The sequence below is a fragment of the Dromiciops gliroides genome, chromosome 5, assembly GCF_019393635.1.
Source record: "Dromiciops gliroides isolate mDroGli1 chromosome 5, mDroGli1.pri, whole genome shotgun sequence".
NCBI classification, from domain to species: Eukaryota; Metazoa; Chordata; class Mammalia; order Microbiotheria; family Microbiotheriidae; genus Dromiciops; species Dromiciops gliroides.
Window position 1 is genome coordinate 55,768,245 of NC_057865.1, and position 26,815 is coordinate 55,795,059.

The following is a 26,815-nucleotide window of genomic DNA, read 5'->3' on the forward strand; positions in this document are numbered from 1 at the left end:
CTACCCCAAATAACTTCAAATCTGCCCATGTGATGCTTCACTGTAGTGGTGAAGGAGCTTGGGGATATAGTAGAGTATAAGTAGAATATGAATCAGTCACTAAGTTTTATCTAAAGAAACTTGTCTTTTATTTGGTGCTATATACAAGCACGTGAGGGAATAGGACTAACTCCTACCTTATCAGTTTATGTTCCAATTGCGATTTTACAACAAATAGTTTTATTTGAGAAACAACATATGAGTCATACTCTAATGAAGTAACCTCTAGTAATCATGAGGTGAGACTGGTCCTGTACAGGATTTGGAAGCAATACAGAAGAAAGCCTCAAAGATGGATGGCTTTATTTTCTAATTCTTTAAGGTGGAAAGGCTAACATAACAGAAGAGTGAGAGATGAGCTAGTCAATACTAAAATATAGAAAGAAAAAAGGTTGCTGGGAACTAGCTGTTCCCTGTCTTCACTGGTGATAAAATAGGGGGACATAGAATAAATTATAGTATTTGTGGAAGAAAGGGAGTTTAGACTGGATACAGGGAAGAATTTTCTTACAGTAAAGAATGTTTCATATTGGAATGGATTACTGAAGGAAGTTTTCGATCTTGTCAATATGGTAGCAAATGAAATTCGGCAAACATCTGGTTAACTCAACAAATTTAACAGCCAGACAAGACCGTCTCAGGCTGCCCAAATAGACTTTGAGACTTAAATTGTCCAGATTGCCTTTAAATGTTGATCAAATTAACCAGTTAATTACTGGCTCTTTATGCTCTACTGACACAGTCAAAGTTCTTGGGTTGTCTTTACAAATAGAATGCATTCCTAGGCCTCTGGGAGGACTATCCTTTCTGGGGGCAACTAGGTGCACAGTGGATAGAGCACTGGCCCTGGATTCAGGAGGACCTGAGTTCAAATCTGGCCTCAAACTCTTAACACTAGCCGTGTGACCCTGGGCAAGTCACTTAACCCCAATTGCCTCACCAAAAAAAAAAAAAAAAGACTATCCTTTCTGAAGAAAGGGAAATGGATGAGAAGACTTTTCAAAGTCATTTATTATCAGGATGAAATAATTATGTTTTTTAAAAACATTGTCCACAAAGGTTTTAATGTGTTCTGGCTACTTCTCCTTGGTCTAGCATTTCTCAATACTTTTAAATTTTGTTTTTCATCCAATTACTTAGATAATAATAATTTACTACTACTACTACTACTACTACTACTACTACTACTACTACTACTACTTATGGTATAATGGAAAGAACACCAGATTTGGATTCAGGGGACTTCAATAAGTAGCTCTGCCTCTTCCTACTCATGTGACTTTGGACAACTCCTTTGTGATCTAGAAAATTATATGCTACAAGAAAGAGCATTGGACTGAATTTGGAGGACCTGGGTTTCATTTCTACCTTTAAAATGTATTGGGGGGAGCTAGCTAGGTGGCACAGTGGATAAAAGCACTAGCCCTAGATTCAGGAGGACCTGAGTTCAAATTTGACTTCAGACACTTGACACTTACTAGCTGTGTGACCCTGGGCAAGTCACTTAACCCTCATTGCCCTGAAAAAAAAAATAAATGAAATAAAATGTATTGGGGGAAGCTAGGTAGCACAGAGGATAAAGCACCAGCCCTGGATTCAGGAGGACTTGAGTTCAAATCTGGCCTCAGACACTTGACACTTACTAGCTGTGTGACCCTGGGCAAGTCACTTAACCCTTATTGCCCCGCCCCCCCCCAATGTATTACCTGCATCCCTTTATTTTTTTTTTATTTTATTATTATTTTTTTTTTTAGTGAGGCAATTGGGGTTAAGTGACTTGCCCAGGGTCACACAGCTAGTAAGTGTTAAGTGTCTGAGGCCGGATTTGAACTCAGGTACTCCTGAATCCAGGGCCGGTGCTTTATCCACTGCGCCACCTAGCCGCCCCAACCTGCATCCCTTTAGGCTAGTGATCTAATGGGTGTGAGGTCTCAAGTCAGAAAGACTCATCTTTCTGAGTTCAAATTTGTGCTCAGATGCTTACTAGCCATGTGACCCTGGGCAAGTCATGTAACCCCTGTTTACCTCAGTTTCCTCATTGGTAAAAGGGGGCTAATAATTTGTGAGGATCAAATGAGATAATAATTGTAAAGCACTTGGCACAGTGCTTGCATATGGTGTCATATAAATGTAAATGTCAGCTAACTGGCTCATCTGTAAAATGAGGGGACTGGACTAGATGTGGATATAGAGATCTCTTCTTGCTCCAGGTCTTTGAGCCTATTAGTCAGGCTTGGTTTTAGACGCCACCTACTATGTAAATCTGTGACTGCAAGTCATCTAATCTATCTTTGAGCCTCAGTTTCCTCATTTGTCAGGTGAAGGCATTAGACTAGATAACCTCTGAGATCTTTTCTAGATTTTCTACAACATTTTCTAGAATCTTATCATTTACAAGTTACTTTCCTTGCAGGGAGGAGCCCATGTTTTATCAGCCATTCTCATAGATAGAGAATTTAAGAGGGACCTGAGAGGTCATTTAGTCCAATCCCCTCATAAGGTAGATGAGGAATCTGGGACTCAAGGAGACTAAGTGACTTGCCCAATGTTACCAGGTAGAATGTATCAGAGGCAGTATTTGAACCCAGGTGCTTTGATTCCACAGAGAGCGCTATTTCCAAAAGATCGTTGACTTGGCCAATTTGTGTTGACTTATACCACTTGTGAATGATGAAGCCTAAAGTTAAGCTCAAGTCTTTTACCTTCAAATTTGCCTCCAAATCTCTGCACCACAAAACATAATATTTTATAATATAATATGTAAAGCCCCATATCTAAGAATCAACTGTGTCTAGAGGAATTCCTCATGAAATATGTGGCATTTCCTTTGCAGAATGCTAAATAACTAGATTTATTCTTTTGTACACCTTATCCAGTGCCAGATACATTGTCTGATCCTTTTTTGGAACAGACTAAATTTATGCTGTCTACATGATGCCAACCCATCCAACCAAATTTGGAACTTGGACAAACATCTGGATAATTACCTGAATTTTCCACTTTTTATCTGAATATATTACATCTTAGACTGTAGCCAGTGTCAAAACAATGTCATTTCCATAAAAATAAATAAATCCCTGTTTGTTTTGCATTGTGAAGATTTTTCTTTAAACAATTATGTTTTTACATCTTTTAGATATAGCATTGCATAAGATGAGTGTTTTGTTTTGTTGTTTCTGTTCCCACCTTGAGTTGTAGCATTAATCTGATGTTATGGCTTTAATAGTTATGAAGGAATTTTCAATCTGCATCATGAATGGAGTTTTCACACTGGGAATTTTCCAAATAGATGAAGCTGAAAGTTTTAACTCTCCTCCCAAAAAGGGGAAAAAGATGAATGGTATACTACATTATTTGGAGTCAAATATTAATTATATCAGGATGCCATGAGTTTTTAATCAACACTATAAGCAATACATTTGAATATATGACTGGCATTTAGTTAAACTTGTATCTTCTCTGAAATACTGAATTTTTGCTATGCATATATCTTGAAAATTCATTTTAAAGTGAAAAGGTCTCCAAAACAATACTTAAACTTGTGGGAGCAAGATGGTCTATTATGGAAACTGACTTCAATTTTTAAATGGGTATTAAACACATCACTTACATACAAGACAATGCATTTGGTGCTACCTGGGGATGCAAAGGCAACAAGAATAATAATAGCTAATATTTATAGATCACTTCAAGGTTTGCCAAATACTTAACAAATATTAGCTCATTTGATCCTTACATCAATCCTGAGAGGAGGTGCAATTATTTTCCCCATTTTACAGATGAAGAAATTGAAGGTGGCAGAGGTTAAGTGCCTTGCCTGGTGTCATACAGTCAATAAACATTTATTAAGTGCCTACTAAGTGCCAGGCACTGTATTAAGCACTAGAGATATAATTTATATATATTGGTGAGGCAATTGGGGTTAAGTGACTTGCCCAGGGTCACACAGCTAGTAAGTGTCAAGTGTCTGAGGTAGGATTTGAACTCAGGTCCTCCTGAATCCAGGGGCGGTGCTCTATCCACTGCGCCACCTAGCTGCCCTATAATTAATATTTTAAAAGATTGTTCCTGCTCTTGAGGTCCTTACAATCTAATGGGGGAAGACAACACACAAAAAAGGGCAGGAAAGTGGGAGTGAGGAGGAGCAGGGAGGGAACAGGGGTACTGAGCATAGAGACATCCTGTTGCATGGAGTTGAAACCAGGAGATCCAAAGTGGAGTGAGGTGAAAGTCCAGTTTTTACCTTCTGTAAAGGAAGTCACTGGGAGGAGCTTGGCATGCTACCCTCTAGTGCTCCAATCAGAGGGGAGAGGAGGCAATCAAGGCTTGAGTTAACAGCTTGGTAATGAGATTAAAAGTAATAATCATATGGACATCATATGTAATAAGACATAAGATCATAGATTCAGAGTTGGAAGGGACATTACAAACACCGTAATTCAACCCCCTTATTTTACAGAATAAGAAACTAAGGATCTGGATTTTAAGTGATTTGACCAAGGGTCTCACAGTCAGTAATGTTGAAGATGGCACTTAAACCCACATCTTATAACTTCAGAGCCAGTTCTTTTTCTCCTGGATTATGTGGCCTCCTGGATATTTATTTATTTGTTCATTTCACTTCGAAATAGGATAATGCTCACTAATGTCAACATATACCCTCAAGGCATATATTATATATGTTTTTGATTGTTGTTGTTTTTGGTGGTGGTGTAGTTGTGGGGTTTTTGTTGTTGTTGTTGTTTTTGTTTTTTACATACCTACCTGTTCTAGGGATTAGACTTGAATTCCAATCCAACAAGCATTTATTAAATTTCTATTGTATCGGGGGCAGCTAGGTGGCACAGTGGATGGAGCACCAGCCTTGGATTCAGGATGACCTGAATTCAAATCTGACCTCAGACACTTAACACTTACTAGCTGTGTGACCTTGGGCAAATCACTTAACCCTCATTGTCCCCCGAAAAAACAAACAAAAATAAATCTCCAAAACCAACCGAACAAATAAAAAGTTTCTATCATGTGAAAAAGAATCCCACTGTCCTCAAGATGCAAAGATAAAATGGACAAAAATGGCACTTACCTTCAAGGAATTTCTGCTGAGGAAATACAATGCAAAAATATTATATAGAGATTTGATTTTTTGAGGACAGTGGACACTAATAATTTGGAATCAGGAAAGGCTTCATGTTGGAAGTAGCACAGAAGCTGACCCTTCAAAGAATTTATGGGTCCTAAGAGCTGGAGGTGAGGAGGGAATGCATTACAGACATGGGGGCTTGTAGAAAGACACAGAAGCAATACCACATTTAGGAAACAACAAATGGGCCAATTTGGCCAGAAAAAGAGAGTTCATAAGAAAAGTAGGGAGCTTTCTTAGAAAAAAAAAGTGGCCTTCCTATCACAATATTTCCATTCACGTGTTCAACTCTTAGTGATCCCTCTTTGATAATATATCATTTCAAAAATCTTGAATCGAGTGGGACTATGTATTTCACTTAGTTGAATGTTATTGTTGATAAGTAAAATGAAAGTTAAATTCATCTTGTGCAAGTTTACTGCTCTTGAAGATGAAGACAAAGAGTCATAGCTCTGCTAGTCCTCATGCCTTCATCTCTTTCTCTAGGTAAAGTCATTAGCCTTTTAGCTATAATGATACTGGTTGGTGACAGCCTTCACAATTTTGCTGATGGTCTTGTGATCGGAGCCGCTTTCTCATCTTCTACTGAGTCGGGAGTGACAACAACCATTGCCATCTTGTGCCATGAAATTCCACATGAAATGGGTAAGTCAACCAATTCTCTACTAGAAGTCCTCTAATAGCTGAAAAATTAGTCATGCTCAGTGTGTAACCTGACATTACTTATTTCCTTTCCTTTTCTCCAGCATATCATTGAATAGTAACTAGCTTCAAGGCATATTCCATTTAAATCATAGGAAGAAAAGGGAGAAGAAGGCAAAATGCCCATAGTGTAGGATAAGATTCAATCTGACATTTTCATAATATTTCCCAAGGATGGAGAGCTATAGTTTGTGCTTCAGAAAATTCTGGATGGGAGAATGTCATTTTCATGTAACATCACTTTAAATACCTTAGGATGCAACTTGAAAATCTGAATGTTATATGTGGGAAAAATATCAAGAGGGGGAACCTTATCCAATATGTCAGCAAACAGACCAGTGAGAAAAAAATAGCATTTTAATTAAAACCAAACCATGGCTTCATCAAGCTGATTTATTCTAAATGTTTAAAGCCAGGCATGAAATTAAAGTGACAGGCATATGGTAGCAGATAGATAAAAGACTTTTTTTCTGAATATATTTTAATAGCCCTATAATTCAAACCCTGCCTCTTTGGAACTCAAAAAGATGGACAAGACTTTTCTGAAACATACAGAATAAGAGGGTCAGCCTTGGGCAAAAGTGTGTGAAACACAGTTTGTCTTAAGCTCCTAATGAATCCCAGCATTTCAGGGGTTAACTGTTTCACTGGGATCTCATGATGGAAGAGTGGAGCAAGAAAAGCCCAACTGGGGCTAGCAAGGAAATCTAAGGGGGCCTCCTTGATGGTTTCAGTCCATTCAGCCCTACAACAGTCTAAGGCAGGCAAAGAAACAAATGGTCAGTTGCTGATGTATCCAGGCCATAGGGAAATGGGCTAATCAGTCATTTCTTTGGGATCCAGGTGTTAGCACAATGAGGAAGGCAGTGTGCCAAAACTTCTGGGCCTGGAGGAAGCAGATGTGAGATTAAGCATGAGTGGGAAACATACCCGTATTTTCCTATTGGTGATAATTATAATTAGTCAGTATGTTTAAAAATAGAGCTAAGAATAGTTTTTACATGTTTAACATGTGTAAAAATATGATAATACAACGAAACGTTAATTTTCTACAATAAGATCTTTTTTTAAAATGTAAAAAATGAGTCTTTGTTTGTAGGCTATACAAAAACAGGTGTGGGTAGAATTTGAACCATAGGCTATAGTTTGTCTACCCCTGGTCTACAGTTAAAAGAAATGATGGAGAATATATTAATAATGTAGATTAAAAGCCTAAAGACTCCACCTTCTGGGATAGGAACTCAGTATTTGACAAAAATTGCTGGGAAAACTGGAATAATATGGTAGAAACTAGGCATAGACCAACATATTACACTTTATACTAAAATAAGATCAAAATGGATACATGATCTAGACATAAAAGGTGATATCATAGGTAAATTAGGAGAGGAAGGAATAGTTTACCTCTCAGATTTATGGAAAAGAGAACAGTTTATGACCAAACAAGAGACAGAGAATATTATGAAATGCAAAATGAATTATTTTGATTACCCTAAATTAGAAAGTTTTCATACAAACAGAAGCAATGCATCCAAAATTAGAAGGGAGGCAGAAATCTGGGAAACAATTTTTATAGCCAGTATTTCTGACAAAGGCCTCATTTCTAAAATATATCGGGAACTAAACCAAACTTATAAGAATCCAAGTCATTCCCCAATTGAGAAATGGTCAAAGGATTTGAACAGCCAGTTTTATGATGAAGAAATCAAAGCTATCTATTGCCATGTGAAAAAATATGCTCTTAAAACAATTCTGAGGTGCCACCTGACACCTAACAGGTTGGCTAACGTGACAAAAAAAGGGAAAATAATAAATGTTGGAGAAACTGTAGAAGAATTGGAACACTAATGCATTGTTGGTGGAGCTGTGAAGTGATACAACCATTCTGGAGAGCAATTTGGAACTATGCCCAAAGAGCTATGGGACTGTGCATACCCTTTGACCCAGCAATACTACTATTACGTTGTTTTTTTTCCCAAGGAGATCATAAAAAAAGGAAAAGGACCCACATGTACAAAAATATTTATAGCTGCTCTTTTTGTGGTGGCAAGGAATTGGAAATTGAGGAGCTTCCCATGAATTGGGGAATGGCTGAAGAAATTGTGGTTTATTAATGTAATGGAATATTATTGTGCTGTAAGAAACAATGAGAAACCTGGAAAAACTTGCATGAATTGATGCTGAGTGAGATGAGCAGAACCAGGAGAACATTGTACACAGTATCAACAACATTGTGTGTTAATCAACTGTGATAGATTTGACTCTTCTCAGCAATACAATGGTCCAAGACAATTCCAAAGGACTCATGAGGGAAAATGCTCTCTAAATCCAGAAAAAAAAGAACTATAGAATCTAAATGCAGATTGAACCATACTATTTCTATTTGTTTTTGTTTATGTTTTTTGAGGATTTTCCTTTTTGCTCTGATTCTTCTTTCACAGCATGACTAATGCAGATATATGTTTAGTGTGATTGTACATATATCACCTATATCAGATTGCTTGCTGTATTGGGGAGGGGGAAGGGAGGGAAAAATTTAAAACTAGAAATCTTATAAAAACAAATGTTGAAAACTATTTCTACATGTAACTGGAAAATAAAAAAATACTTTTATGAAAAAATAAGGTATATTAAGCTTCAAAGTGTATTATGGGTACAGTTTTCCTCCCCCCCCCACCTCCCCCCCCACCCAGGAAAGTCAATTGTTGAACTTTTACCAGCACACCTCTGGCTCAAACCCAGCTCTTCTTCATTTAGAAGCCAGCTCTTCATCCATTGCATCAAAGATGTCAGACTCCCAGCCCATAGGCCACAAGTGGCCTCAAAACTCCCTAGTGTAGACTGAACTAGATTAAAATGTAATTGGGAAATATTTATCAAAACAAATTAAAATCCAATACAACATAGATGATGTGAATTTGTGGTTTTGTAAATCAATATGCAACCCATAGAGATCTGCTTCAATTTGAGTTTGATACCACTGTGATAAATAAGGCTGCCTCTCAAAAACTGTAGGAAACAACCCCCAATTATAGTGTCTGGTCTTCTAGGTCTGACATAATTCTGCTGTCTGGAAGCCTGTGAGTCCTATACAGGAGGTAGAAGGGCCAAGGCAGGGTTTTATGGTGACAAAGCAAATCAGTTGTATTGGTTAGACTTGGGTGATACCTCTCTATTTATGTATATTTGCATCCTATGCTCTAAGAAAACCCCATCATCTGGAAAGGCCAAGGGTGGCATTCACATGCCTCTTGCACTGACTGGTTTGTCCATAGTCCTCTGTTCCTGACAGCACACACACCATGAGATCAGGAGCAGTCTGTGGCTCCAACCTTGCTACGTTCCTGATATGATATCTTCCCTTTGTCCAAGGGCAAACCCCTAACAAATGTCAGGTACCCATATCAGGACAGCTCAGATTTGGCTCGACTACCCAGTCCAATTCTGTCCTGAATCCTTTCTATAGTAGACCTGACCTCCTTGTCATCCTTCAGACAAGCATGTGCTGGAGCCAGTTCCTACCTGCTCACAAGAGCTGCTTGTTAAATTTTCTTTCTTTCTTTCTTTCTTTCTTTCTTTCTTTCTTTCTTTCTTTCTTTCTTTCTTTCTTTCTTTCTTTCTTTCTTTCTTTCTTTCTTTCTTTCTTTCTTTCTTTCTTTCTTTCTTCCTTCCTTCCTTCCTTCCTTCCTTCCTTCCTTCCTTCCTTCCTTCCTTCCTTCCTTCCTTCCTTCCTTCCTTCCTTCCTTCCTTCCTTCCTTCCTTCCTTCCTTCCTTCCTTCCTTCCTTCCTTCCTTCCTTCCCAATGTGATTGTTTTCACCTTGGGAAATTGACAGGTCTTGATTTATTTTTTAGTTGATGGTCTAGACTTGAGAAAATGATAAAGATTAACCCAAAAAGTGTGTTATCTGTACTTTTTTCCTTCTGGAAAGCTGATTGTTAAACACTTACCAGTACACTGCTGGCTTGATATAACTCACTACTTCATGAAATAGCCAAGTCTACTTTTAGATCACCTTAATTATCTGGAGGTTTTGCCCAACATCAAGCCTACAGGAGCCTCCTTATAACCTGTGCCCCTTGGTCCTAAGCCTGCCCTGTGGCCAGAGATCAAAAGACAAGAAAGAAAAACAGGCCTGAGTCACCACAACAGAAAGATAAGATGTAAGGATGCTCCTCTACTCCATCAGATGGGAAGTTAGCAGAAAGGCCTCTGATGCTACAGAAGAGCAGGAAGATGCAACTTTCACTGACCACATTTTTGCAGATGGGGCTGTATTTTGAAGTCCAATAGGGAGTTTTGGGAGCCTTTGCTCATTCTAATCCTTAAAGGAGCTTAATCAGTTTAATTTCTGGCATCTGGTTGAACTTTGGTACATTCTCACTTCTCTCTCTCTCTCTCTCTCTCCCTCCCTCTCTCCCTCTCTCCCTCTCTCCCTCTCTCCCTCTCTCCCTCCCCTAGAGGCCCAAACCCTCATTGGCTCTGCCTTCTCTAGTAATTCTCTTTGCTCTCAGCTTTTCTCACCATTACCAAAACTCACCTGTCCTAGATACCATTCTCTCATGTCACTACCCTGTGCCTATGTTATAATGAGTTAATGCTGTATCTCCTCCCAGTAGCCTGTTTGTGTTTTTAACAGAAGCTATTTAGAGACCATTTCTACAGCAAAAGCATGGCTGTCCTGGCAGGAAGTTCAGGGCCCATGGGACCAGTGAGGAGGGTATGCATATGTTTAATCCTGTCTATGAAGAAGATGGTTGAGTTCCCAGCTTTTTTATTACTTTTTTATTTTAATGTCATTCTTTAAAATCGCCAAGACAGGAAATATACCAATGTATAAGGAATTGAAATCAAAGCATCTGAAGGGAAGGTAAAGTCATTTAGTCCAACCCATACTTGAAGCAAAAATTCCCTCTGCAAAAACAGTCATACTTAAATACCTACTTAAATAGCCTACTTAAATACCTCCAATGCCAGGGAACTCAATCCTTCTTGAAATAGACAAGTGGAAACAATCTGACTGCTTTGTGACAATCCAAGGCAGTACATTCATTTGCTCAAAGGAAGGTTGATACATTGTCCCATATACCTCTCATGTTGTGTTTTTACTTAACAGAAAATTGTGGATTGTCATTTGTTTCTGTTTCAGCTTTTCACTTTGTTTTGTTTTTCCCATATAAGTCAGTCAGTACCTGTTTAAGTAAAGAATAAATACCATGTCACAGATATTATCTCTTAATTTCAGCTGGCAAGTTCTCAGGCAGGAAAGATTTAGAAACTCTGGGAAAGCACGTGATTTGGCTTTTCATTTATCCAAGTTGAAAATGTCACAGACCATCAAGAACTAACTGTGGGTCACAGGTCACCCTGTATAGGCTATCTTTAGGACCAGCTAAACAAAGGCAATGGTTGAAATGTAACTTTCAGTTTACTTCCTACAGTAACAATTGGAAAATGAGGTAAAATATTAGCTGATCAGTCTACGCTGCTCATATAGGTTATTAGCATAGCAGTGTACTGGATTGGATAGAGGGCTGGCCTTAATACCAGAAAAATCTGAGTTTAGGTCCTGCCTCTGACACTTCCTGAATGTATGACCCTGTATAAGTCCCTCAACCTCTCCTTCCTTCCCTAGGCAATTTTTAAAGGCTGTTAAGTTAAGGTGAAGGTGCTGCCTGTAGTGAAAATTTTCTCAAACAGGAGTTTCTAATTGTCAATGAAATCGCAGGTGCGATCCCTATCCTTATAAACCATTCTATATTATCTGACCATTTAACCATCCACAAACAATTTGACTAAAGCTTAATAGAATACTATAGCCATTTTGTAGGATCAGAGATTTAGAACTGGAAAAGACTACAGAGGTCATCTCCCCCAATCCAATTATGTTACGTTAAGGGAATGGAGGCCCAGAAAGGTTAAATAACTAGTACGAGGCCACACAGTAAGCAGCAGAGTCAGTATTTGAACCCGGGTCCTCTGACTCCAAATTGAGCACCCTTTCCTCTGTAGTAGGTCATCACTCAATTTAGAGCCTATAATAATAATTAATAATAACAGCTAACATTTATGTAGCAGCCACTATATGCCAGGTCCTCTGCTAAGTGTTTTGCAAATATTATGTCATTTTTTCTTCACAACAACTCTAGGAGGTAGGTGATCTTATTATCCCCATTTTGTGGATGAAGAAAACTGAGGCAGAAAGAGGTTAAGTGACTGATTGAGGGTCGCAGAGCAAGTAAGTGTCTGAGGCAAGATTTGAACCCAGGTCTTCCTGACTCTAGGTCCAGCCCTCTATGCACTGTGCCACCTAGCACCCCTGGAAATTTTTGCTAGGGCTAACTTGGAATATGTAAACTTACCTCTGCTAAATCATTATCTTATTTTTTCACCCTTTAACTTCAGGAGATTTTGCTGTACTGTTAAGTTCTGGAGTTGCTGTCAAGATCGCTATCTTAATGAATGTTATAAGTGCCCTCGCTGCTTTCATAGGACTTTACATCGGCCTCTCTGTCTCAGCTGACCCGTGTATTCAGAACTGATTTTAACTGTCACTGCTGGGATGTTCCTTTATTTATCATTAGTGGAAATGGTAAGCATTACAACAAACCAACTTTTTTTCCGTTTTGATTTCTCTAAATATTGAATGTTTCAAAGGGTCAAAAGCCTATGGAGAAAGGTTTATCCAAGAGGCCAGGAAGACAGAGAGAATATAAAAGCCCAAGGAAGTATCTGTGTTGGTTCTAGAGAAGACATCGACATTGTTAAGTGGTTTTCAGTTGTGTCTGACTCTTCATGACAAGTGTTTTATAAAATTATCTCTTCTTATTCTCACACTAACTCTGGAAGGTAGGCATTGTTATCAATTCCATTTGGGCCACCTCAGTGACACAGTGGATAGAGCCCTGGGATTGGAGTCAAGAAGACCTGAGTTAAATCTGGCTTCCAGATGCTTACTAGCTGTGTGACCCTGGGCAAGTCATTTAACCCTATTTGTCTCAGTTTCCTCATCTGTAAAATGAGATGGAGAAGGAAATGGCAAACCACTCCAGTATCTTTGCCAAGAAAACCCAACTGGGGTCACAAAGAGTGAGGCATGACTGAAATGCCTGAACAACAATGAATGAGGAAACTGAGGCTGACAGAAGTTAAGTGATTTTCCCAGGGTCACACAGCTAGTAAGTGTCTGAGACCAGATATGAACTCGGGTATTCTTGACACCTAGTTGCAACTCAATTCAATGCAATAAACATTTATTAAGCACCTAATATGTGCCTGATATTGTGCTAAGTCTATAAGTGAAGTCTAAAAGAAATTTATAAGCTAAAAACTCAGCTAACCAAAAGTTGAGTCGGTGTGGTGCTAACAAACAATGAGACTAATTTTTTTTAATGGAATCGGTTAGTTATTAGGTTGAATTGGTTGAAAGCCTTGGTTGTTTTGGAAAGCTTTTTTCTCTTTTTTTTGGCATAATCATTGCTAAATGGATGTAATTTCTGCATGTAATGACAGCAGCTATTCTCTAGAGAATTGCCCTTAACGTTCTCCATTGCTAGGTTCACTGTCCAATTCCTCTTGAGTGGAATGATGGTAATCAGACCACATTTTATAACGGAATCTTGTTTTGGGAGATTTACAACATGGTTTCTTAGCTCCTCCAGTTCTGAAGATCTCTGTGGAAGAAACCAGCCCTTAGGCCATCTATAGTCGCCCATTTTTAGATGTGTTGACAAGCTCTAAAGAGAGTCAAGATGGATGCTGGGATGATTACTGAAGTCAAAGAACAAATGCAGTGACCCAAAGCTAACAAAAAGAAAGGCTTTTTAAGATGAAAAACATTTTCTCCCTCCAAGGTTGCTGAACTCAGGAAAGGAAGCCGGAAGGAGCCTATCAAGCAGAGGAAATGGTGTCCCACCTGATACAACCCAAATCCTTCTGTAGATAGTTCTCCTTAAGAGCTTCCACATTGAAGAGTGGACTCCTTCTTCAACTCTGCCTCAGACTCCCTGCTGTCTTTGACTGAAAAAGCATTTATTAAACACTTACTATTATGTGCTTAGTACTGTCCTTTGAAGGTCAGCCCTGACATTGACTCCTCAATGATCCATTTGTCTGTTAGTGCTCGCCCTTTCACATGTATCCTATATACATAAACATATGTATGTACATGCATGTATGCATGTGTGTGTTTGTGTGTGTATGTGTGTGTGTGTGTAGTCCATTATCATTGAGGGGGCTTATGGGAAATACAGTTTTCCCAGCTAGAAGGAAAGGATGAAGGATGTGGGAGATAGAAGCCTCATGGGAAAGGGGAAGCCTGGGAACTTTAGCTCTCTACAGAGAGGGGAAGGGTCTAGTGTCAGCCTGTATCAGCAAGGAAGGCCAGTGCTGTCCCAAATTAAATGCAATCATAAGCAGTTGAAGCCTTGTGTGATTTACTTACCACTTAAGGAGTTATCAACTTACACAGGATTTGCTGTTTGCCTAAATGATCCTGTTTGCTGTACAGTGGGACCTGGTAAAATTAATCCCTCCCTTCTCTTTCTCCCCTGCCTCATCAATGCTTAGACAATTGACATTGCTACTTTGAAAGGTTTATTGCTTGTTTTAAATCTCATTTAATTTTTTATAAGGAGTTTTGTCTTCAGATAAAGAAAAGCACATTTTTGCTTCAAGTGTTTATTATAAAGGAGTGAATCATGCAAGGGAGAAAAGGTTAAAATAGTACCTGAGATTAATTGCCTTATACAGTTATCCTCCACATCATGGGGTTTAGGGGCATGATGCCCCATAGTCTGGAAAATCCATGTAAAAATGTTGGCCCTCCATACCAGAGGAGAAGTCTGAATTAGTATGGTATTAAAAATAAAATATGTTGATATTATACAATATTATATATATATATTATGCATTTCTGAATTTCTCAACTTTTTCTGCATCATCTGCTGGCCTTTGTGTGTTGTCTGAGGCTTCTGCAAAACTCCCCCAAAATTCCCCTTTAATTTCTTATGCCAACTTGCAATATATCAAAACCATTATGGGGAAAGTGACAATGTGGAAGGGATAACAGTATTTACCTAGGAGTCTATTTAAGTTCCATCACTAACTGTAAAAGAGGACATTCACTTGTGGGTTGTTTTCTAATGCAATGTAAGCTCCTGAGGGTAAGGAACCATTTTCATTTTTTTTTTTTGCAGGACAATGAGGGTTAAGTGACTTGCCCAGGGTCACACAGATAGTTAAGTGTCAAGTGTCTGAGGCTGGATTTGAACTCAGGTCCTCCTGAATCCAAGGCCAGTGCTTTATCCACTGCGCCACCTCGCTGCCCAGAACCATTTCATTATCTTTATATCTCAGGCACTAACACAGTGTCCCACATATTTTAAAAATTCCATCTGGACCTAAGATTTCACTGAGATATATGGCAAACTTTAGATGTAGAAACTCCTGCTACAATGTAGATCCACAAACTGTTTGGCACCTCTTTGGTTGTTTTGTTTTTGTTTTTTTTGGTGAGGCAATTGGGGTTAAGTGACTTGCCTAGGGTCACACAGCTAGTAAGTGTAAAGTGTCTGAAGCCAGATTCGAACTCAGGTACCCCTGACTCCAGGGCTGGTGCTTTATCCACTATGTCACCTAGCTGTCCCACCTCTTACTTTCATTTTTTTTTTTTGGCAGAGCAAAGGGGGTTAAGTGACTTGCCCAGGGTCACATAGCTGGTAAGTGTCAAGTGTCTCAGGCCAAATTTGAACTCAGGTCCTCCTGAATCCAGGGCTGGTGCTTTATCTACTGCGCCACCTAGCTGCCCCAACCACCTTTTACTTTCAAAGAGTGATTTGAGGATACTGAGAAATTTATTGCCTCGACTAAAGTCATGCAGCGTGAATGTGGCATAGGTGAACTTGAACCCAGATCTTTTGGAGTTTAACACCAGCTCTCAGGGTAGCTTGGTGGCACACTGGATAGAGCATTAGACTTGGAGTCAGGAGTATCTGAGTCTAAATCTGGCCATAGGCACTTACTAACTGTGTGACTCTGGACTAGTCACTTAACCTTGATACCAGCTCTCTATCCATTGGACCTACCTGAGGACACATAGGACTTTATAAATTCTTGCTGCTCAATCAAGTGTTTCCTCTCTATCAATAATAGCCACATTTCTTGGGAGTAAATAGTTGAAGTCACATCTTATTCCATGTGTCTATATGGCAGGACTTGAAGATGTTGCCGGGCTTCCTGGTTTTCCTCTTCTTGGTTCAATTCCACTTTATTTGTGTGTGACCTATGCATTATGACCTAGCACAGTAAAGACTTGCCATGCTTACCACTCTGCATATCTCATTCTGCCTTCTGGGATTAGTCATTCCTCCCAGATGGGAAGATTCTTGATAATCTGATGGGAAGATTCTTGATAATCTGGAAAAGCAGAGACCTAGTGGTCCCATGGAAGCTCATGTGGTGTTGGATCAAAGGGTCATTTCCATCATCAGTATCCTACTCCTAGTATCTGCCAGCCATCAGAAAGCAACAAGACTGATGTCCTCGGAGTCCTTAGTTAACATATGCCCTGACCTTATTACAGAGAAATGTGTTTTCCAAATTTATACACACATACCAGAAAAAAAAAAGATAGCAAATCAAAATCTCTTTGAATTTCCTGGGGCTACTTCCTCCAATCAAGGTCAGATCCTAGGGCCTTCTGAGTAAAATATTGCAGCAAACATGGTTCTTTCACATAGCAACAACTTTTTTTCTGTTGATACACTCCTGCATCCAGCCAAGGATAATAGTCTTCCATCAAGTGAATAAAGCTGAGTTTCATACTCTGCTGTAAAGCAAAGAAAATAAATGACAACAAGTAAGGAAGGAAAAAAATTACTCTGCTGGTTATTTACTAAACCCTGGAAACTTACCAGGAACCCTTTTGAGCTGGATTAATCAGAGACAAGAGGTTAGATAGTTTCCTCTGTGTATGTGTGTGTGTGTGTGTGTGTGTGTGTGTGTGTGTGTGTCTGTGTTTCAAAGTACTATGGTAAATCAAAAACAAAAAAAGCAGCAGCTAGGTGGTGCAAGGGTTAAAACACCAGCCCTGGATTCAGGAGGACCTGAGTTCAAATCCAGCCTCAGACACTTGACACTTACTAGCTGTGTGACCTTGGGCAAGTCACTTAACACTCATTGCCCCACAAAACCAAAACAAAACAAAGTACTATGGCATGATGTTTTCAATTGTAAAAAATGGAGACTGGAGAAATGCTTTTATGATCAGTAAATGCCCTCCACCACCTCCAAGGGAAAAGGAAGAGAACCTTGACCAGTGATACCAGCTTTGAAAGTGCTCCAACAAAATGCCTCTCCAACGCTATTATGCTCAGGTCAAAGAAAAGAAAGATTTCAGTTCTGGTGACAGAAAGAACTGGATTCACTGCTACAATGATCAACAATCTTTGCATCCAGCTAGAGACAACAAAATGAGTATCCCATTTTCTCCTTCTGAGTGAGGAGTCAGAGCTGTGATTATTTCTCAGCTTTGTCTGAACTTGACACGGAGTTTTGTCGCTATTTCTTCTGGCATTCACTATTTCTCACCTCCTTTCTTTTCCTTTTCCTTTCTCACATTTGGAGTAAAATTTCATGCCTTCTTTAGACGTCTCTCATAAGTCCTTTCCAAAATGCCAGGGCCATGCAAACCCCAAAGAGGCATACTCTTACGTGCAAATTGAACCTAGGAAGTTTTGAGTTAAAATTCCAAATGATCTTCTATTTTAGATTCTGGTTCTATCTCAGTAGGGAAGGATTGCTTGGGGTCTAGGTGTTAGTGGGAAGGGCAAGTTGTTGCTGATCAGGAAGGTGACTCAGAATGGCAGCCACTTTTTTTTTCCTTTCCTTTCCTCTAGGATATCATTTTGAATTTGCACCTAAAACCTACCAGAGTTGTCAGTACCCTTTACTTTAAAATGCCAAAATACAAACAACACAATCAAAATCACAAGCTCAGGCAAGAAATTCAGTGTGAACCTCAATCCATTGGGAGAAGGAGAAAATGTATCCTTTATTCGATCAATCAATCAATACTTACCATGTGCTGAAGACATAAAGACCAAAAAAACCACAAAAAAACACAAAAAAACAAATGAAGCCATCTCTGTCTTTAAGGAATTTACAAATATATTCTATCACAGGAAACAATTTGTACCTATGTACATGTACTTAGGTGCTTAATAGATGTTTATTGACTGACTGACTGACTGACTGACTGACAAATACGTATATGCAAGGTTTTTGCAAAATAAATATAAGGTTAAAAGTGGAGAAGGCAGGGGGTGGAGAGCAACAACAGTCAGGGAGATCAGGAGGGGCTTTATATAGAACAACATTTTTTTTTGCCTTTCTAAGAGCCTTAATGGCAGACAGGTGCACAGTGGATGGAGCACTGGTCTTGGACTTGGAAGTTGTTGTTCTATCATTTCAGTTGTGTCCAGCTCTTCATGATTCATTTGGAGTTTTTCTTGCCAGAGATACTGGGGTGGTTACACATTTCCTTTTCCAGATCATTTTACAGATGAAAAACGGAGGCAAACAGGATTAAGTGACTAGCCCAGGGTCACACAGCTAGTGTCTGAGGCCCAGTTTGAACTCATGAAGATGAGTCTTCCAGATTCTAAGCCCACTGTGCTATCTAACTGCCTAGAGCTAGGAAGACCTGAGTTCAAATTCAGATTTGGAGATTTAAAAGCTTTGTGACTCTAAGCAAGTCATATATCCTCCATCTTCTTCATTTTCTTCATTTGTGAATTGGAGATAATAATAGGACCTACCTCCCAGAGTTGTTGTGAATATAAAATGAGACAATATTTGTAAATATGCTTTGCAAAACCTTAAAGTACTATATAAATATTAGCTATTTCTATCATTATTGTTATTATTATCTGATCTTTTACTTAGGGACTTGTTAGGATATTTGGTGATTCAAGATCCTGAGCTAGAGCCCAAATAAGGTTTTTATAGTGCAAAAAATATACCTCCCCAAAGGGGAAATTTTTTCCTTGCCTTTCTAACTATATGACTAGGAAACCTAACCCAAACTGAAAGACATTTAGAAGATGTAGTCGTTCCTCCAATTTCTTTCCTCAATTCCAATCGACTGAATGCTTAACAGGGCTTCTATCTTCTCTAGTCAGAAAAATGTAGAAAAATCACACTACCATTATTGAGGGGACTTTAGTACTCTATGAAATTGGGCCCCCTCCATCAAACAAACAAGTGGATTCTGTCATTTTTTTCAGAGATTGGCAACACCAGGGGGAGTAATGCCCTTTGAAAAATATCCACCTACCAACAAGTGAGCCCTTGTTTCTTTTCTTTCTTTCTTTTTTTAAAGGAATGAAAAACATTAATGAATTTGTACTTTTTGCAAAGTATATTTTGCTCCAAGTACAATGGCATCATTTTAAATGTTCCTTTGCTGACAGAAAGGATTTGCATTTGAAAATCATTTTGGGAAGTAAAAATTAATATAATTTAACATTCACAATCATTAAGTCACCAAAGCAGTATGAATCATGCCTACAAAGAGATGGAGATTTTGATTATGTTCTTTCTCTGTCTTTCTCCCAAAGCAGTAGAGAACTATACTTAGAATTTTTTTGAGTAAAAGATTGATTGATTCTAAAAGATGTTTCTAGAAGTGGTAAAGCTCTTTCTAAACTAACCCTACTTTGGTAAATGTCAGAATCTTATGTGCAATTTAAACAAACAAAACAAGAAAAATCCCAATAACAACAATGTATTTATTTATTTCCAACAGTTATTTATGCTTCTCTCCCCCCTCAAAGAAAAATACACACAAAATCTTCCCCAGTTCCTCTCCATTCCATCTGAGAATACTCAGGAAGGCCCATAGAGATTTTTGTAAGAGTTTATAGAGTTCTCCCTAAGGAATATGTCACATAGGTTGGGAGTGATTGTTATAACAGAGCATAATTGAGAACAAGGAGCAGTGTTTTTATCTTTTCTCTCCTAACCCTCTGTATCAGGGAGGATGTTTTAAATACAGCTCCGACTGCAAAAGGAAAATTTTCACTTAACTCCTGCAGCAAATTGCAATGTGATTCACGTTAATAATAGACTGATATCCTCTTAAGTGACATAATTTTTTGCTTTTTAAAATATTTTTATTATGAACTAGAAAATCATCAACAAACATGAACATTCCCATATAAAAATATTAGGAAGTGAAGAAAGTGGGTGTAGATAAAAACCATAAATCGATTACAGCTTCTTTTTAAAAGTTTATATTAAATATAACATGGTAGTACCAACATTTCCCTGATTCACCGTGTCCCTTTCTGAACATTCTTCTTTCTTCTGTGATTTATTAAAGGGATTGATGCTCTTTTCCTTCTTTTCTTTTGGCATCAATATCACTAGCCCCTTTCACATTCCCCCAATTTTGTACCTTCCTAAAAAAAACTCAAAGTCCTTCCTTATAGCAAAATTTTTGTTAAGCAAAACAAATATGTACCATATATGAAAACATGTGTCTCCTCCTTTATTCTTTGTCATCTTTCCATGGAAGAAAAGGGAGATATACTTATCATCTGTCTGCTGCTGTTATGAATGATCATTGTATCAATGAGGTCTAAAGTCTTTCAAAGATGTTCATTGTATAAACGATTCTTCTGATTATGCTCACTTCACTCTGATTCAATTCATATAAGTCTTCCAAGGTTTCTCTAGTGTCTTCCTTTCAGAGATTGCCTCTCATCTAAAGTGCATATCTTGAATATACCTAATTATTCACATGTTATCTCCCTCAATAGATTGTAATGGGGGAGAACTCAACCTTCTAAATGTCTTTTCCTCCTCACTGTGTGTCTCCTTCTGGTTTCATTATCTTTTTGTGGTGTTTTCGTTATCATTTGTTCCTCTCTCCTACAATCACAACCTGTCCTTTCTCTCACCTCCCACATGTAATCAGTTACTAAGTCCTGTCAATTCCTTCTCCACAACAATTTTCTTCTCAATCACCTCCACTATTTTCATTGCCCAATCTGTTGGGGTGGTTTTCTAATAGGTCTTTTTACTTTTACTTCCCTCTCCTTCTAAGCATTCTTGTCTGCCATTGTCAAAACGATCTTCCTTTTATAGACCTAAATGTGTTCTTCCTCTACTAAAAATCATCAGTGTCTATTACCTATTGTTCAAAATACAGACTCATTGGCCTTTCATTTGAGGCCTTCCAGAATGGCATATCCATACCTTTCTAGTCTTAGCTCATTTCACAACTCCTTATACACTTTATGCTCCAGACACCTTGTCTTCTCTCTGTTCACTGGACCAATCCATGAAGCAGCAAGAGTACCTACCTTTAAGTGCCTACTATGTGCCAGGCATCATGCTAGGTATGTGCTGGGGATACAAGTACAAAGAATGGAATGATCCCTACTCATAGGGAGCTTACTTTCTAATGGGGGGAGACAAAAATTGCATATACATAAGACATAAAGCTAATCAATACAAGCATATACAAAGTAGTCAAATGTAAGGAAAGGGCAATTTCTTAAAATAAGACAATGCAGTTAGCTACATTGATTGACTCGTTTTCATGAAAGATTTCTCTGAAGCACAGATACTGTTTGATAGCATTGTTACCAAGAGTAGAACTTTCAAAATTGAAATCAATCCTTTCAAAAACTTCTCCTGCTTTATCAACTAAGTTTATGTAATATTCCTTAGCATTATGTCTCAGGGAACAGGAAAGTGGGAGGAGAGGAAGGGAGATAGATGGGTGAACAGCAGGTCAGTGGAGCAGTCAGAACACACACAGCATTTATTGACTGTTTGCCATTTTATATGGGCATAGTTCATGGCACTCCAAAACAATTATCATAGTAATATCACTGTTCACTGATCACAGATCACCACATTAGATATAATAATGAAAAAGTTTGAAATATTGCGAGAATTACCAAAGTGTGACACAGACCTGATGTGAGCACATGCTATTAGAAAAATGGCACCAATAGATTGGCTCAATGCTGGGTTGCCAGAAACCTTCAATTTGTAGAAAATGCAGTATCCACAAAGTACAATAAAGTGAAAAGCAACAAAATAATGTATACCTGTATACATTCATTTTTTTTCAATAAATACCCCTTTATTTAAAATTTTGAGCTCCAAATTTTCCCCTCCTTCCTTCCCTCTGCTTCCCGCTCCCTGAGATGGTAAGCACTCAGATATGAGTTATACATGTGCAATTATGTAAAACAATACCAGATTAGTAATTTTGTACAAGAAAATGTGAATAAAAGAAAAAATTGAGAGAAATTGAAAAATAGCATTCTTCAGTCTGTGTTCCATCAATATCTGTTCTTTCTTTGGAGGTGGATAGTAGCGCCATCATTAGTCCTTGGGATTGTCTTGGATCATTGTATTTCTGAGAACAGTTAAGTGATTCACAGTTCTTCATTAAACAATATTGCTGTCATTGTGCACAATGTTCTCTTGATTCTGCTCACTTCACTATACATCAATTCAAACAAGTCTTTCCAGGCCTTTCTGAAATCATCCTGCTCGTCATTTCTTATACCAAAATAATATTCCATCACCATCGTATACCACAGCTTGTTTAGCAATTCTCCAATTGATGGGCATTCCTTTGATTTTTAATTCTTAGCCACTACAAAAAGAGCTGCTATAATATTTTTGTACAAATAGGTCTTTTTACTCTTTTGGGGGATGCATTTGGGGTATAAACCTCGTAGTGCCCCTGTACACATTCTTGAGGTGACTTATATCAGAAGTTTCATTTAGAACTTTTGCTTAAAGGATAAGGCTCTAAACTTATAGCACTGAAAAAAAATTTTTTTTTGTGGGGCAATGAGGGTTAAGCAGCTTGCCCAGGGTCACATAGTTAGTTAAGTATCAAGTGTCTGAGGCCAGATTTGAACTCAGGTACTCCTGAATCCAGGGCTGGTCCTCTATCCACTGTGCCACCTAGCTGCCCCAGCACTGAAATTTTAAAATGAAATATGATGATAATGATGATGAGAACATCTTAGAAAATGATACCTCTTAGAGTTAGTGAGTTCATTAGCTCTAATTCACACCCTTCCTGTTGTAAGTTCATCAAATTCCTTCTTGCAGTCCCCATTGTAGTTATGAACTTATGATCTATGTGGGTGGAGTGCTTAAGGTTAGGGTTCTTGCCATGGGATTTTTGTGTCATAGAAAAAAAAGAGTAGATGCATTTATCTAAATCAGGGCTTAGTGGAGGAGCAAGGAAGATTTAAAATACAGCACAAAGAGCATCAAAGGGAATAAAAAAGAGTGGGTGAAAGATATTTTCAAATGGAAATAGTATAGCATAGATCATCTTAACCATTTCTCTCTCTCTCTCTCTCTCTCTCTCTCTCTCTCTCTCTCATCCTTCTCTTGGTTTTGCTCTGTTTCTTCCTATCTCTCTCCTTCCTCCATTCTTGTTTGTTTGTTTGTTTTTTGGCAGGGCAATGAGGGTTAAGTGACTTGCTGAGGGTCACACAGCTAGTATGTGTCATGTGTCTAAGGCTGGATTTGAACTCAGGTCCTCCTGAATCCAGGGCCCAGTGCTTTAACTACCCGCGCCACCTAGCTGCCCCTCTCCTTCCTCCATTCTTCAGCTACTGAAAAGTAGAAGGCACAATGATTCAACTTACCCAATACATACTATTCTACTCTATGTTAATTTGATGTTGCATAACTAACGCAAGACAAAATGAACAAAATGAGTACAAAGTAATTGCCTATTATCTTTTGGCTAAAATTATGGCAATTTTTTGTTATTCTCAGTAAGGTTACACTTGTAAAGTATGAGTTCCAGGTTAGTAGGCAAACTTTCCCACGAAAGACATAAAGTTCTTCACAGCTGGGGAATGTTTGAGTACAATCCACTGGGCTCAGTCAGGGTGGAGCCAGGCTAGACCTGAAAATTCAGAAAATTGAATGAGGATGTCAACGAACTCAGTTCTTGGTCACCTATAGGCAGAAGAGCAGCCAGGTGGGCATTTGCCTTTTTCACCTGCCTATGGTCTCACATGGACAAACTCTGGGTGTGGTCATACGGTATCAGATGACAAGTTACACAAGGTGAGGCCCCAGGTAACTTGAGAGTTGTCTTAGTAAATATCGAATTTTAAAAACTATGCCTTGGTAATTGATTTTGAATCGAAGTAAAAAGTCTGTAGAGTAGTGTCTTTAGTTCTCAAAAAGATTCCACTTGAACCACCCCCCTCCTAGGCATTCTTAGATACCCAAGATACCATTTCTTTGCCATCAAATATGCCTTTGCAAAACATCTGGATAAAAAGAAGAATAAAAAGCATCTGTATGACTTGGCTACCCTACACCAAACATTTGGATATCAGGAGGCATCTGGAAGATTGATTGAATTTTCTACTCTTGCTCCAGATGTTAGGCATCCAGGAAAAATAACCATTGCTTTGACTTTTCAACAGTGATCAGCCATTGAAGAAAGGAAGAAAAAAGTGTGGGTACATCTGTGGGCAGGCTGTGAGAAGGCTTGTACTACAGACACCTGTTCTGGGGATAAATGAGACTTAAGTTTCCAGGGCTATCAGTCTGTTACCTCCAGTAAACATCAAAGTCAGTCAAAATGTACTTTCTGCCCAAAGGGAATGTGTGGGTGGGGTAGAGAAAAAGCAAACCACTGCTTTGAAGAAAAGGCACAACTATAATGCAGTCTTCCCCAAAGGAGACTTGCAATTTTTCCTTCTCCTGCTAAGAACAAAAGTAGATGGTGACTTACAATATAGAGGAACCATTGTTTGATTTGTGAATGTATCAGATTGCACATGTAATTGTAGATTTGCATAGCAAAAAGGAGTCTGCACGAGTTTTAAAAAAAAGTCCCTGCTTGGTTCAAAAGTGACCCATTTGCAAAGACAAAATTGAAATATTCACAAATGGGGCTGAAATGAAGGCAACCTCTGAATATGTGCTAACAGGAAATCTGATCCAGTTCAAGAATATCTGCTTCATGTACTTCCCTGTGAGTATGCTCCATGTCAAGCAATCTTTAATGTTCACCTGGCCCATCCAATCCAATGATGTGTATGGATTTTATGTGTACAGCTGTGGTGGCTAGTTCTACTGTACAGCAGATGGTCAGGAAGGAATCATTCCTCACATATGGACTTTTTAAAATGAAAAAAGTCCCCTTTCCTTAGAAAAAAACTAATGATAGTAAATAGTATATTGTAGTGACAGGGACATTTTAGAGTTTTTTCACGAAACATATCTCAAAGTATTTTCAGTAAAGGGATATAAGCATTCATACCTTTGCCGGATAATGCACTATTGTGAAAGTACCAAATGCTGTTTGTTCATTTCTTTTACACACACTTTGATGAGTCATGCAGAAGGTAAATCTTGGCATATTCAGTATTAGAACCATAAAGCAAACCAAACGAGAAACCAGCCTTTGTTCAAATTACAGATGGAACAGAAGAGAGGAAGCATCACTTGGCAAAAAAAAAAAGTCTGAAACTTAGTAAAATTAGGGATCCTTACACATGTCTGTCACGTTGGGAAAAGATTGAATACCGAATCAAATTCAATTACAATATTGTTGCAAGGGCATGAGTGTATAGAAGAGACAATTTGGGAATGGAGTTCATGAAATTTTAGTTCTAAAGGAAGAATCCCTTGGGAATATAGGGAAACCCTGGGTGCTACCAAAATCAACTTCCAATAGACCCCTTGTGTTTACTTTCATGAGTTAGTGAGGACCCCTTACTTTATGTTCTATAGGACAGGGTTTCTTAAACTTTTTTCCACTCAAGACTCCTTTTCACCAGATACATTTTATGCCATCCTAGGTGTGGCATACTATTGTCAAAATTTTCACAGCCCCCACATTCAGTAACATAATGCCATATTGGGTTGTGACCCGCAGTTTAAGCAGCTTTTTGTTGTCGTTGTTGTTCTTTTGTTTGTTTGGTTTTTTTTTTTTTTTGCGGGGCAATGAGGGTTAAGTGACTTGCCCAGGGTCATATAGCTAGTAAGTGTCAAGTGTCTGAGGCTGAATTTGAACTCAAGTCCTCTGGAATCCAGGGCCATTGCTCTATCCACGATGCCACCTAGCTGCCCCCAAGCAGCTTTACTATACAGTCTACAATTTCCAAAATTCATTGATATATTATTTTGGTGTTTTTTGTTGTTGGACAGAGATACAGTAGAAAAAGAACTTTCACCAGTGCAGATTGATAATTCACCTCTAATTTAAAGTCAGAGGGACTTTCCTAGGGCACTGGGAGGTTGTGACTCTCAGCCAAAGATCACAGAGCCAATGTGAATTGGAGGTAGCACCTGAATCCATCTCCCTGAGCTGGTCCTCTAACCAGAGTACCATGATGGCCCTTATGCATACAGGTACAATAGAGTAAATCACTATGGAAAGATCTATTTTCTTATTTACTTTTTGATTAGATATTTGTGGCAAGTGGTCATGACAGGGAGAAAACCTTGGGACTCATGTTTGTCAAAGCAATCAGTGATTTCTTGTTTCTTAATATATGGACTTGAGCTCTTTAAGAATCTATTTGGGGGCGGCTAGGTGGCGCAGTGGATAGAGCACCGGCCCTGGATTCAGGAGTACCTGAGTTCAAATCCGGCCTCAGACACTTAACACTTACTAGCTGTGTGACCCTGGGCAAGTCACTTAACCCCAATTGCCTCACTTAAAAAAAAAAAAAGAGAAGAATCTATTTGATTGGTGTTCATTCTTTATCCATCCATGTGCTCATGTAGATTTCCCTTTCCCTTCCCCACTCCCACCTTGTACCTTATAGAATGGAAATTATTATGAAAGAATTTATCACCTGGTAGCCAACCTTCATAAGATGGGCATCTCCATTCTTAGCTAAATCAATACTTG

At 38.6% G+C, this 26,815-nt stretch overlaps 1 protein-coding gene across 1 annotated transcript in view; it reads left to right on the plus strand.

The window, feature by feature from the left end:
- The window catches only part of SLC39A12 (solute carrier family 39 member 12), a 115,242-nt gene that overhangs the window by 81,712 nt on the left and 6,715 nt on the right, over window positions 1–26,815 (plus strand). Inside the window, 3 exon segments of the mRNA XM_043967509.1 lie at window positions 5,666–5,824; window positions 12,286–12,417; window positions 12,420–12,472. Of these exon segments, the coding sequence (XP_043823444.1) occupies window positions 5,666–5,824; window positions 12,286–12,417; window positions 12,420–12,472 (344 nt within the window).